Source organism: Zonotrichia albicollis, chromosome 2 (genome assembly GCF_047830755.1).
Source record: "Zonotrichia albicollis isolate bZonAlb1 chromosome 2, bZonAlb1.hap1, whole genome shotgun sequence".
NCBI classification, from domain to species: Eukaryota; Metazoa; Chordata; class Aves; order Passeriformes; family Passerellidae; genus Zonotrichia; species Zonotrichia albicollis.
Genome location: NC_133820.1, coordinates 115,155,114 through 115,169,346, shown reverse-complemented (window position 1 = coordinate 115,169,346; position 14,233 = coordinate 115,155,114). Strand labels below are relative to the sequence as shown.

The 14,233-nt window shown below is 52.2% G+C and overlaps 1 protein-coding gene across 1 annotated transcript in view; it reads left to right on the top strand.

Annotated features, from left to right (window-relative positions):
* The window catches only part of CLPB (ClpB family mitochondrial disaggregase), a 74,617-nt gene extending 63,191 nt beyond the window's left edge, over positions 1–11,426 (top strand). Inside the window, exons 10-16 of the mRNA XM_005487151.4 lie at positions 1,471–1,515; positions 4,000–4,161; positions 5,808–5,964; positions 8,796–8,869; positions 9,326–9,445; positions 9,851–9,955; positions 10,727–11,426. Coding sequence (XP_005487208.2) covers positions 1,471–1,515; positions 4,000–4,161; positions 5,808–5,964; positions 8,796–8,869; positions 9,326–9,445; positions 9,851–9,955; positions 10,727–10,978 — 915 coding nt within the window. The 3' untranslated portion in view covers positions 10,979–11,426. The remainder of the gene's footprint in view (positions 1–1,470; positions 1,516–3,999; positions 4,162–5,807; positions 5,965–8,795; positions 8,870–9,325; positions 9,446–9,850; positions 9,956–10,726) is intronic.
* Positions 11,427–14,233: the final 2,807 nt, after the last annotated feature.

Sequence of the window (14,233 nt, the reverse complement as noted above, 5' to 3'; positions counted from 1 at the left end):
GACACACAGTGCAGCAGCACATGTAGAAAGAGCAAACTGGAACCAATGCTATAAAAACAGTTTTTCTGGTTTCTTTTCCTCATGCCTTTATAAGTGCCTTCCAGAAGCCATAAATCCTGGATCTAGAGCACCTTCATCCCTTATCCTGCACGTGGAGCTGCTCCATGGCCAGACATCCAATGGGGATATCAGTTAAACCCTGAGTGTTGCGTTAATTTGATAGCAGCAGGAGTCTGGGATTTATTAGGAATGAACCAGCTCAGCCGTTGGTCCCCTAATGAGGGATGAGGCTCTGATGAGGGGCAGCAATTCACAGGAACTGGTGGATTAAGAAAGGAGAACCTGAAACTGTCCCCCTTTCATTTGCAAAGCAGAGTCAATTTTTTCCATCTTGCTCTGCCCTGGGCAGCTTGTAGATATTTTAATAATTTTCAGGGAAATTTTTGCATGGGAATATTTTGCCCAGAGAACCTTTGGCTGTCCTATCCCTGGGGCTTGGAGCCACTTGCCCGGTGGAAGTTGTCCCTACCCATGGCAGGTGGGTTGGAATGGGATTATCCTAAAGGTCCATTCCAACCCATATCATTCTCTGATTCCATTATTTTCCCAGGTAACAAATTACAGGACTAGAGGAAACTGCCTCAAGTTGCAAGGTTAGATATTAGGGAGATTTTTTTCTGCTCAGCTCTGGAAAAGGCTGGCCAGGGCAGAGGTGGAGTCCCCATTCCTGAAGAGTTCACACATGTGGATGTGTGGATGTGGCACCTGGGGACATGGGTTGGTGGTGGGCTTGGCAGTGCTGAGGGAGCAGCTTGGCTCTGTTGTCTCAGAGGGCTTTTCCAACTCAAAGGGTTCAGGGATTCTGTTCTCTAATTCTGGGATCCCTGTGTGTCTGTGAGTGTGCCATGTCCTCATGTCCAGATGAGATGTGTTCCCAGACATGTCTCATGTCTCCTTCTCCCTCATGGACAGGGGTTATGGCTGGTTAACTATCCCAGAATGATGCTGGGAATTTGAGGCTTGGCTTCTCCTTGGTCAGCTGGATGAGAGGTCCTTTTCAACTGAAATATTCCTATTTCCAACTGAAATATTCCTATTCCCTCCCCCTTCCCTCTCTCTCCCTTCTTTTCCTTTCCCATCTAGGATGTGGATTACAGCTCCATGATCACAACATTCAGTACCTGCAGTGAATCATCAGCTTTTCAGATGCAAAATGGATACTTGGGTGGATGCTATAAATTCTCTAACACTATTCTCTGTTCTAGGTGATCACCCACAAGCCCAGTTCTCCTCAGCTTTATGATTTTTGCTGGATTTTTGTGGAGGGGTGTTGCATTCTTCTTGTGATTGATTTCTAAAAAGCTGAACCACAAAAATATCTATTTTATTTGGAAAATTTCAGCCGTGTCAGTACTGCTTCAGCTCTGGCAGTGAGCAGATTGATCAAATCTCATCCTAAATCTCTTGCAGGGTTTCATCAGACTGGACATGTCGGAGTTCCAGGAGAGGCATGAGGTCAGTAAATGGGCTCTGAAGGGAGCAGCTTCAAATTTAATCCAGAAAAAATGGGCATTTTGGTGTCTCAAGGTGGGAGCACAGCAGAACAACAGGAGTTGCTACAAGTTGTGCATTAAATTGCAAGTAAATTGCCAGAAAACAACCTTAATTGGGTGTTGTGGTTTAGGCATAGTACTCCCCAGCTCAGTGCTCCCACTGAGACACTCCAAACCAGGAGCCTCTCACTCCCTGTCTCCCCTTGTCCCTCCCCACAGCAGTGGACTGGAGAGGAGAACTGGAGGCTCAGAAGGTAAAGGCCATGGGTTGAGATAACAACAATTTACTGGAAACAGAAATGACATAAGAAAACAAACAAGCAACAATATTAAAAATAAAAGTATGTAAAAGAGAGAGGGAGAGAGAGAGGCTGTCCCAACCCAGCCATGCCCTCCAGCCACTTCATGTATTCCACATCCTTCTGCTGCTCTTATTTGACCAGAAGGAACCCATTCACCCCAGAAGACTCCTTTCCCTCTGCTCCATGACATGAGGTAATACAGAATATCCTCCAGGTCCAAGCCTTGCCCCTCCCTTACTGCAAAAATTAACCCTGTCCTGGCTGGAACAAAGAAATAGAGGCAAATTAGGAGCAGAGACAAAGGAGCAAGGAAAACTTCAACAATATGTGTCCAGTGCTGTGAATTCCCTTGGGGTGGAGTCGGCCCTTGGGGAGAGAGCAGCTGAGAAGAGATGGAGGAATCCAGAGGATCATCCTGAAACCCACAGCCTCATGCTGTTCATCACCTAACATTGCCCAGGCAGGCACAGCTTACCCCAAACCCCTTATCCCCAAAACAGTGCTAAGTCCTCTCTGTTCTCAGCCTGTTGTCTCTGCCTGGTTAGGCGTAGAATGGCCTTGGAACAACCCGTGCTCCTAAGGACAAGAGCCCTCTTCAGATTTTTCAGTCTTCAATATTGTTTATTATTTCTTATCTACAAAGTTGTCTCCCAACCTGACAGAGGTCTGAGCAGCAGGGCAGCCATGGGCACACACTGACCTCCCACTGGGCGGTCGTTTATTTTTATACTAAAAACTACGTATAAGATACTTACCTTTACCTTCCAATACCTTTTACCCTTATTAACAAGTGCAGATTTAATGTGAACCAATCCCAAAGTGCCAACATCACCACCAAAGATGGATGACAAGAAGAAGAGGAGAAGGACAAGACACGCCCTAATTCCTCCATCTTGTCTCCTAAAACCCCCCTGTACCAAAATCCCAAAACCTGTGTTTTCACCCTGTGAATAATCAATTCCTTCACCACTTATCCCCAAGTGATCCTCTCATCCTCATACAGGTGTCACATCCAGTGCAGGGTCAAAATCCAACCACCAAGCACTTCTGGCAACATTCCAGGGTTTCCGAGCCCCCCAGGGGTTATCTCGGCAACTCTGGACATCAGGAGTGATGTGCTGAGTTCCCACAAGTCCAGTGTGGGATCTTTGCCTCAGCCTACCTTCCATGTAGGAAAGGAGGAGAATCCAGCAGAATACAGGACAGTGGTGCCAGGTGCACTGCTCCCATCACAACTTCTGCCCAGTTCTGGTGCCACGGGAGGTCCAAGGTGCCAAGTTTTCTGTGATCCTTGCCAAAGTCACCCCTGGACCTGAGCCCTCCCTTTGGAGAGCTCTGTCTCCCCAAAAAGTAGCAAGGTCCTAGCAATGAGAGTGATAAAACACTGGCACAGGTTGCCCAGTGAAGCTTTGGCTGCCCCATCCTTGGAAGTGTTCAAGGCCAGATTGAATGGGGCTTGAAGCAGCCTGGTGGAGTGGAATGTGTCCCTGTGTATGGCAGTAGGGCTGGCACTACAGAGTCCCTTCCAACCCAAACCATTCCATGATTCTGTGATAACAGGCTGTGACTTTGGATGACACTCAAACATGGGTAGATACAAGATGCACCAAGCTATGTGTCAAAAATTGTCATTTTGCCAAAACTTTCCTGTTGTCAGAAATACTATTCTATATAAACTCCTAAATTTCTAAATGTTTTTTAAAAACACCATGGCAAGAAGTGATTACATAGGAAAAGTATTTTACTTGTGGCTTTGATTCTGCACCAGTACCACCTGCCACGTATAATCCTTTGAATTCCTGCTCTTAAAAGGCTAAAAGGGATGAAAATAGGTCTTGAACATCTCGGACAGGTTGCTCAGACCCTGCATAGCAAAGCAGGGCTGGTGCCTTCCCACCTGACCATGCCTGCTCCTTGGATTCTGCTGGTTTGAGCTCTGGACAGGGAATTGCTTAATCCTTATTTTGCTTAATTGTTGCTTATTGAGCTGATTTTGGGATGCCTGGGGTGCAATAGGTGTCACAAAGAACATGGAATTTGTTTTGTCAGCAGCACAGAGTGGTGGTGGCCTGACAAGCTACCAGAATGGCTTCATTCCTACTGTCCACAGATCAGCCTTCACCTTTCCTGTTCCTTCCTCCCAGGTGGCAAAATTCATCGGCTCACCACCCGGCTACGTGGGCCATGAGGAGGGAGGACAGCTCACCAAAAAGCTGAGGCAGTGCCCAAATGCTGTGGTGCTCTTTGATGAGGTGGACAAAGCCCACCCTGATGTGCTCACCATCATGCTGCAGCTGTTTGATGAGGTAAATCCACGTCAGAGGTTAGAATCAACACAAGGGACATGCAGAAGGGGACAGTGAGGGGTGAGAGGGGTGACAGATGGAGGAGTTTGGGTTGGAAGGTACCTTAAAAGCACAAATAGTCCACCCCTCCTGCCATGGGCAGAGACACCTTACACTAAATCAGGTTGCTCTAAGCCACATCCAATTTGGTCTTGAACACTTCCAGGCATGGGGCAGCCACAGCTTCTCTGGGCAACCTGTGCCAGGGCCTTGGCACCCTCACAGGGAAGAATTTCTTCCCAATATCCCACCTAGTCCTGCCCTCTGGCAGTGTGAAGCCATTCCCCCTTGTCCTGTCACTCCAGGCCCTTGTCCAAAGTCACTCTCCAGCTCTCTGGTTGATTTTGAAGGTCCCAGTCTGTCCTCAGAGGCCACCAAACTCCAGAGCAACATGCTGGAAGATTTTGAAGGGGTTTTTTTTGTTGTTGTTTTAAGGATTAATAACACCATTTTTCTTGCATAGATCATCACAGTAGCAGTTCAATGTGAAATCAATTCCTGTACCAGGAACTTGACAGGGCAATAACCCAAATGTTAATCTCAAGCACCCAACAAGGATTTGTGTCATTGTGCTGGATCTCTGCTGTTGGAGATGGATTGAGGAAAGAAACAGCCTGGGGAGATGCTGCTTTTTCCCTTATTTCCCTCTCTTTTTTATATTATTAATCAAGAGTGCTGGTGCTTTGGAGGTTCCTGGATTGGTTTGGGGGGCTGAGGGTTAATGTCACACTTCAGCAGTGGTGGTGCTGGGCAGCCCTGGTTTGCCAGGTGATCAATCCCACAGGGATGAGGAGCTCTGCTACTCAGGTCACTCTGTTACAGCCATAACGTGGTTATTTGTGGGCTCTGCCCAGCCCAAACCTGTGCTGAGCTGAGCCTGGGGCTTGTGTCAGACCTAAAACCATCACAGGGAGGTAGGCAGAGGGTCAAAGGCTGGGGAGTTATATATGGGCAGCCACACAGTCATGGAATCATTGAGGGTGGAAAAGCCCCCTGAGACCATAAAGTCTAAGCCTTCCCTCAGCACTGCCAAACCCACCACCAAACCTAAATGCCACATCCACACGGCTTTTAAATCCCTCTAGGGATGGGGACTCCCACACTGCCCTGGGTAGACTGTGCCAAGGCTGGACAACACTTCCAGGGAAGAAATATTTCCTGATATCCAACCTGTTCCATCCCTGATGCAACTTGAGGCCCTTTGTTCTTGTCTGTCCCTTGTTACCTGGGAGGAGACCAAGACCCCCATCACAGATCTAACTTCCTGTCAGGGAGCTGAGGAGAGCAGGAAGTGCCTCCTTCTCTCCAGGCTGAGCAAGGACATGGACTGCCCAACCCTCCTCCTGGAGGCATCTCCCAGTGTTTCCATCACTTCTGTCCTGGATGGGGCAGGCTGGGACCATGTGCAGGAGAAGTTCCTGCCATTCATGGAGAAACAAGGACTTCTCCAACATCATCCTTGCTTCTTTCCACCTCAATCCTTGGGTATCCCTTCAAAATTAAATTCACTCTGGGGAAAAACAGGAGCCATGTTCTTTTTCCTGGTGTTTTGGCTATGTCCTCCAGCACCTGCTGACAGGGCTGGTGTCATCTTGCTGTTGTTGCAGGGCAGGCTGACAGATGGAAAGGGGAAGACCATTGACTGCAAGGATGCCATCTTCATCATGACCTCCAACGTGGCCAGTGAGGAGATTGCCCAGCACGCGCTGCAGCTCCGGCAGGAGGCCATGGAGATGAGCAAGAAAAGGATTGCAGAAAACTTAGGTACTGGAGCTTCAATCTTCAAACCCCTAAAGAACCTCCCTGCTTCCTAATACAACTTTGGCACCAGCTCAGCCATACCTTGGCAAGGGGCACACCCAGACCCTTCAGTCCCCTCTCCACTGGTCCCAGCTGGTCCTCATGGCTTGGGAGTGCTCCTCTGCCAAAAAGTCAAGAAATCCCAGAAGGGTTTGGGTTGGAGGGGACTTTAAAGACCATCCCATTCCAACCCTCTGCCATGGGCCAGGACACCTTCCACCAGACCAGGTTGCTCCAAGCCCCATCCAACCTGGCCTGAAACACTTCCAGGGAAGTGAGCACAGGATGAGAAAGGCTGAGAGATTGGACAGAGCCTTAAAGATGCAGTCTTCCTCTGATAGATACAATGTCAAATAATGAGGATTTCAGAGCAGGTGGGTTGAAACTGGATGGTCTTTAAGGTCCCTCTCAATCCAAACTCTTATGTGATTCCATGATTCTCTTTATCAAATCACCCTTCTCTTTCTTTTGAGACCTTTCCAAATGCTTCCTGCAAAAGACTGTGGCTGGTTCAGGTGCTCATATGAAAGAGGAAAAGTTTTGTTTCCTCTCAGTCCTTCCCAAAAGGACTGAGCTTAGTGAATTTTACTGCACTGTGGAATGGGAGTCCTGGCCTCACATATCAGGCTGCTGGAGAAAAATTTCCCAAAATGTGAATTAGGTAATAAAAGGGGAATAAGGGCAGTCTCTGAGATTGAAAATGAACAACTTGATGTGCAACATCCAGTGCCTTTGCTGGTAACTCTGAGGATATACAGATGGATGGTGATGCTATCACCGAGGACTGTCCCTTTTAGGCCATGTTTGTCACATGGAGAGAGGAAAAGCCTGTTTCCATCAGGTGCTGCTGTGCCTGTGGAGAACCAGGAAACCATGGACAGTGACTGCATCCCTTCTTTTCTCATCAGTTTTTTAAAAACTTACTTTGGGGTTTTTAGGATCCTTTTATGATCTTAATTGTCTGGATGCCACATCTTTCTCAAGGTATTCAGCAGCCTGTGCCATCTCAGATACACCATATTCCTGCATCAGCTCCACAGGAGCAGGAAAAAGCACTGGATTTTGTCATCAAATTGTTTTCCAGCTTCTTTCTCCCAGTCTCTTCCTTTTACTTTGGAGAAGTGGCTGTCGACACTGGCTTAATTCAGAATCTTTAAACTTCAATCAGGCTGGGTAAAGGACAGAACACATCATCAACTGAACCTTCCAGAATAACATTTGAAAATGCCACAGTTTCCCTGCTCAGTGAGGAGAGCATTGAATTTTAATTTCTGGGACAGTGCAGCTGCATCAGGAGAGGGGCTGGGGAGGGCATTTGGGCACAGCAGCTGCCCTCAGTTGGGTTTCAAGGAGCTCCTGCCCATTTTCTGAGCTCTCAGTGTGGAGAAGCCATGGCAGGAAGTCACTGAAGTGCCTGGCAGGGAGATAAATGGGAAGATAAAGGGAAGGAGCAGATTCTTCAATGGGCTCTGCATCTACCAGTGGCAGGAGCAGATATTACATGTGGGAAGTGGGAATGCTGGTAGCAGTGCTGGCTCCTCTGCCTTTCCAGCTCTCCTCTGCCAAAACACTGGGAGTTATTGGCATCCTTGCCCAAGAGAGAGGGGTTGGAAGTGGATCAGGTGATTCCAGAGCACCTCTTTGGGCATTAGGGGGAACCCCCTCACTCCCTACAGCTGCCTGAACAGAGGATGCAGCCACGTGGGCATCAGTGTGTCCTTCTAGGTAACAAGTGACAGGACAAAAGGAAACTGTCTCAATTTATGCCAGGAGAGGTTTAGGTTGGATATTGGGAAAATTCACTCCCCAGAAGTGTTGTCCAGCCATGGCACAGGCTGCCCTGAGCAGTGATGGAGTTCCCATCCCTGGAGAATTTAAAAGATGTGTGGATGTGGAATTTGGGAACACAGTTTAGTTGTGGTCTTGGCAGTGCTGGGAATGGTTGGACTAAATGGTCTCAGAGGGCTTCTCCAACCTAAACTACCTCTTGAGAATCCCTTCTGCCACTGCTGGTGGGGGACAGCAATCTTCATCAAGGCTGCAAAGCTGGGACAGGGTCCCAGCACCCAGCATGGGCCTGTGTGCCCTCCCTGCCTGCCAGGATCCAATCCAGAGCACAGGAATCTCCTCCCTGTGAGCACCCTGGGGTCAAACAGCACATGGAGGCAAATGGGGGTGGAATGGGTGAAGCTGTGGGAAGAACTGGGGTGATGAAGACAAAGAGAAAGACAGCACTGGGAGGAAGAAGGGTGATGCTGCAGCCAAGCATGCAGAGTGTCTGGGAGGCAGGATTTGAGAGCAGCCAGACCCTGGCTCCATCTGCAGTCAGCAGAGGGAAGTAGACTGCAGCCTGAGCAGTGCTGCAGGCACCCTGAGCAGGAGTTTGGTGCTTGCTGAAGACACCACAGGCTCAGTTCTCACAGCCCCAGAGGGCCAGTGTGCTCTGTGTGACAGGTCATTGGCTGCTCTGGAGCCCAACTGGGCACTTGAGCTTCCCAAAACCCCTGGGAGCAACTCCTGTGGGCACAGAGCAGGGAGCAGAGGCAGAGCCAGGGCTCTTTGGCCATTCAGGGGAGCCACATCAGCACAGGATGTTCCCCTGGAGCACCACAGCACCAGAACTGCTGTCCAAGTGCAGGGACACCGCAGTGCCAAAGAAAACTGCTGGCACATGTGGAGATCCCAGGTCTGTCCTGCAGCACCTCCAGAGCCTTCCTTGCCCTCAGCTCATCCGGACAGAGATGGAGCCACTGTCCCACTGTCCCTATTGACACACCCCTCCACCTCTCTTGCAGAGGATGTCCAGATGACCGACAAGATCACCATTTCCAAGCAGTTCAAGGAGAAGGTTATTCGCCCCATCTTGAAGGTATGGACAGTGTGCTCATGGCTCAGGTTTCAGGTGTCCTGAGCTTTGGTCCCAGACTCCTTCCCTGTGTTTCTCTACCAGCTATGAGAAAGGGATGTAACCCCACTAAAATGTTAGAGAGGTCAGAGCCCAGCAGAAATAAATACCAGCTTCTTTACTCTTGGAGTGGAGCCATGATGTAAAGGGGACACAGGCAGGAAGTGCTGCAGTGATTTGGGGGCTCTCTGTTCTCCCAAGGTCAGGAAAGCCTGACTGCAGTGACATCCCCACGATCTTCAGTCTCTTTAAGATGTTTCTGTTGCTGTCCAGCTCCATGGTGTGGGGGTTGGATGGCTCTTGGGAGCTGTGGGAGGTGGGATGATCCCTGGGGAGCTCCTTCTGCAGTACCACTCTCCCTGCTGTTCCCATCAGGGTCACCATCTCTGTCCCTCCTGACCTCCTCTCTTGTTCTTGCAGGCTCACTTCAGACGGGACGAGTTCTTGGGCAGGATCAATGAAATTGTCTATTTTCTCCCTTTTTGCCACTCAGAGCTCATCCAGCTGGTCAACAAGGAGCTCAATTTTTGGGCAAAAAAGGTAAAAAAACATCAGTGGCTTTAGAGGAGACTTGTCAGAGTAACTCCAGAAGAAATCACTTCTGGAGCACCCGTCTTGGGGTCATCATACAAGCTGTTGAACTTGGGGTGCTGGGGAGAGCTGGGACATCTTGGAGCAGCAGAGATGGTTCCTCTTGGACTGCAGCAGGGATGAGCTCCAGGCTGCCTTCATAGATGTCATTTGTCTAATTGGTCTTTGGACATCTGAGCTCTCTGAGGGCAAAATGGGATTTTGGGGTTCCTTTGTTGTGGAGGAACTGGCCTGGTGGAGCTCAGCCCTTCTCAGCCCCCCAGTGCAGCATCCTCACTGCTCGAGGAGAAGGGTGCCAGCCTTGCTGGGGAACATCCATAATTCTCCTTCCTTTTCCTTCTTCCCCCCTGGCAGGCCAAGGCAAGGCACAACATCACCCTGCAGTGGGACAGGGAGGTCATGGACGTGCTGGCTGATGGCTACAACCTTCACTACGGTGCCCGCTCCATCAAACACGAGGTGAAGGCAAGGGGGAAGCTGGGGTGAAGTTTGTGAAGTCATCTCCAGCCCCACTGCCCAGGGAGAGCCAGAATTGGAAAGGCATCAAAAGAGAGATGGAGTCATGGAGCAAATCCAGAGGATGACATGGAGATGCTCTGAGGGCTGGAGCCCCTCTGGTGTGGAGACAGGCTGGGAGAGCTGGGAGTGTTCATACTGAGCAAGAGAAGGCTCTGGGGAGACTTTAGAGACCCTGCCAGTGCCTTAAAGGGCTCCAAGACAGCTGGAGAGGGACTTTGGACAAGGGTCTGGAGTAATAAATAAGGGGAAAATGGCTTCAGACTGGAAGAGGGCAGGGTTAGATGGGATATTGGGAAGAAATTCTTCCCTGTGAGGGTGGGGAGGCCCTGATACAGATTGCCCAGAGAAGCTGTGGCAGCCTCATCCCTGAAGTGTTCAAGGCAAGGTTGGGCGTGGCTTGGAGCAACCTGGTCTGTGGAAGCTGTTCCTGCCCATGGCAGGGGGGTGTGGAATGTTAATGAACTTTAAAAGGCCTTTTTATCCCAAACCCTTCCATGATTTCATGACTGTGTGGGTCTGACTGTCCTCATCCCTGGGGAGATGTCTGTGGTCTCGTGGAGGAAGGGGCACACCCACACTCCAGAGACAGGGAATCAGTGGGATGAAGAAGAGTTTGCATGATTTTGCACTGCCTGAGGGTGGGCAGGAGCTGGCCATCTCCATGGGAGACTCTCCACAGGGATTCCCTGACGGAATCTGTCTGTCCCTCAGGTGGAACGGCGCGTGGTGAACCAGCTGGCAGCTGCCTACGAGCAGGACCTGCTGCCACGGGGCTGCACCCTCAGGATCATCGTGGAGGACTCGGACAAGCAGCTGCTGAAAACCACAGAGGGATCTTCCCCCAGCACAGAGAAATGCAAGGTGCCGACCCTGCGGCTGGAGATTGTGGAGAAGGACCACAAGGCCCGGAAACTGGAGATCCAGGCGCCGCTGAACCCCAAAAACATCACTTACTTCTTGTGAGTGCTGGCCACTCCCAGTGACAGTAAAACACCCCGGGAGCTGGAGCGAGGGGCCAGAGAGGGCAGAGCCACAGCCCTGCCACGCTGGGCACGGACACAGACACGGATACGAACATGGACATGGATACGGGCAGGAGCTGCCTGGGGTGGGCATGGAGAGCTCCGGGGGTGCAGCTGTGTGTGACAAGGGGCCCTGGTGCCATCCAGGGATGGGGCAGTGGATGGTCCTGGGCTTTCACAGGATGCTGGAGTTTTTTAAGGAAGGGAGAAGCAAACTGCGGACCATGCAGGGGCTGGGATGAATTTGTCATTCCCATGGGAGGGGGCTTGCTGGGTCAGCTGGGCTGGCAAGGTGAGGAATGGGAACTGAGTGAGGATAAAAGCCACCAAGCACTTGCTCTGTATTGTCCCCATTTCTTTGTGGCAATAAACATGCTATGTCCATCCAACCCTTTGTGTCCCCACAAGGAGCAGCTGTTGACATCACCACTCATCCCAGGGCACTCCTGGGTTTTCTGCTCATCACCAGGAGCCAGGAATGTCACCAAGAGTGGGGAATACCACTTGGGAGCTGGGACCCACTGTCACATCTCACCAGCCCAGCCAGGTTGGGTGCAAACCTCTGGCTGAATCTTTTTCGGATGACCTTCTTCCAGGAAATATTTAATATCTCAAGTGGAACTGAGCTGTCCAAGTTGTCCCCTTGTCCCATGGGGGCTCCTTCAGGGAGCTGCTCATGTGGAACAGGAGACATGGTTACTAGTGGGGCTACCCCAGACAGGGTTTCAAAGAGTAGAGCATGAAATACATACGGAAATTGAACCCTCCCAGGATTAATGAGCCCCAAGCCACTGTCCCTGGGATACAGATAGGATCCCCATCCTACTGTTACCCCTACCCTGATGTCCCCTGGAGGGTTGGTTCTGGAGCTGGTTCCTGTCTTCCAGGGATACAAGGAGCATTGGTGGGGGATTCCTTGAACCTCTTTCCTATCCCAGTAGCTTTTTTCATGGCTTAATGCCATGGGCTGGAGCAGGATCCCATCCCTGGAGGGTTTAGAAATGTCACCAGGCTCTGCTGGATCCTCCTAAGGTCAGATCCAGTTCCAGAGGTGCACACGGTGTGCAGTGAGCTCTGCATGTGTGTGCATGGCAGCACAGAGGTGTAACATGTACCTGTGCATGGGTGGGCACCTCTGGGCACAGCTGTTCTCTGGTTGTGCCCTCAGGTGTGCCCTGCCCTGCCCTGCTGTGCTGTGTCACACCCTGTCACACCGTGCTGTGCCATCAATCACACTGTGCCATGTCATGCTGTGCCAGGTCACACTCTGTCATGCTAAGTCACAGCACCCTATTCCAGGCTGTGCCAGTACACACTGTGCCACCCTCCAACATGCCACATCCCACCATGCCAAGCCATGCCAGCCCCATGGATCGTAGCCCCACAGGCAGGAGCCACATGGGCTCTCCACAGCCCTTTGAGGTGCTTTTCTTGGTGCCAGTACAGTAAATGGGCTTCCACTGCCAGGAAGAGTGCCTGGGAACACGGGATCTGGGAGAAGAATCCTCTTTGGCTGTGACAGACCCATTCAGTTCCCCACATCTGAACCTCATGCTGGCACCCAATCCAGGCAGGGCTCAGGGTGGGGGCTCAGGACACCCTGGAGCACCCCAGCTTTGTCCCAGAACAGAGTGGCAGTGGGCAGAGGCCTCCAGCACCGCTGGGGGCAGCTGTGGGGCTGGGGACTCACCAGGACTCCTGACACATCATCTGGGGCACTCCATGGGGCGATGAAGGCTGGAGAGTGTGGGGGGCAGTGATGAGGTGGGTGCTGTCATCCCAACCGAGCTGGGGCTAGAGCTGGGGGAGTTTGGGGTGTGACCAGAGGGGATCTTGTGGAGGGGTCCCATCAGAGGGTCCCATCAGAGCATGGGATCCACCAGAAGGAGTCCACCCACCAGAGGGGTCCCATTCAGGGAGTGCCATTGCAAGGAGACCCCCATCAGACAGGGGTCCCATCAGGACAGTCCCTTTGGAGCCGTTCTATCATAAAGTTTCCCGTTGGTGAGGATCCCATCAGCCCCCCTGACCAGCTCTGGGGGGACCCCGACCCACCAGGCACACGGACATGTTTCCAAGCAGCTCCCAGCTCACGATGGGATGGAGGGATGGGGGTCCCTGTCCCCATTCCCACCACTGTGCTCTGCCCTCCCCGCTCCCGGTGCTGCCCCTTCTGGGAGCAGGAGGCGCCAGCCTTTACCCACCCGCACAGGGCAGCACCGGGGACACTGCCAGCACCCGTGTCCCTGCATCCCCCACAGCCCGCAGGGATCACCCCCATCCCACGGGAGCCGCGGCTCTACCCCCGGCTGCGTCCCATCCCCTCCATGTTCCCCTGCCTCTGCTCTCCCCCTACATCTCCCCCCTCCTCCTCCTCCTCCTCGCCCTCCCGGCTCTGCCCGTCTCTGGGTAGCACCAGCAGCTCCTTGCGTGGCAGATTGCTGCCTAATTAGTTTAGAGGGAAAACTTAATTGAATTAACTTTTCACAGCTCCAGCAGCCCGACAGTGGGGCCTCGCTCCGCGCCAGCCCCACGCCCTGATCGAATTAACTTGTTTAGCAAGCTGCCCGCTCCGGCCGCGCAGCTGGGCAAGGCGGGGGGGCCCCGCCGGCACCCACCGGGGCCGGGGGCTCGGCCGGGGGAGGGCAGACCGAGAGGGACGGCGGGGGAAGCGGGGCTGTTCCCGGTGAACGGAATCCAGCAGGGAGCGGGACCCTTTGTGGCTTGAGATGGGGGCAGAGCACAGGACGGGCATGGAGCGGGGCACGGGCCAGGAGACAGGGCGGGAGATGGGGCAAACGTGGGGCAGGACACAAGATCGGATATGGGGCAAAACACAGGGCAAGAGACAGGGCGGGATGCACGGCAGGAAACGGGGAAGAACACGAATTAGGACAAGAATATCGGGGAGAAGGTGGGACAGGATGCGGGGCTGGATACAGGGCAGGACATGGGGCAGGACAGATTCGGAGCGATCCCACAGGACCCGGCCAGAGTCCGTTCTTCCCCCACCCCCCTGCTCCCCTGGGGGACCCAAAGCCCTTCATTGGGCACAATTAGACTTTTAAATCCTCTTTAGTGAAAGTGTTTGTCTTGAAAATGTCCCAAATCCCGCCAAATCCTCCCGCATCCCCCCTCCCCACCCGCCCCTCCGGTGCCGCTGAAAGGGGCGAGAGCCTTTGCCTCGGTCCCGGCA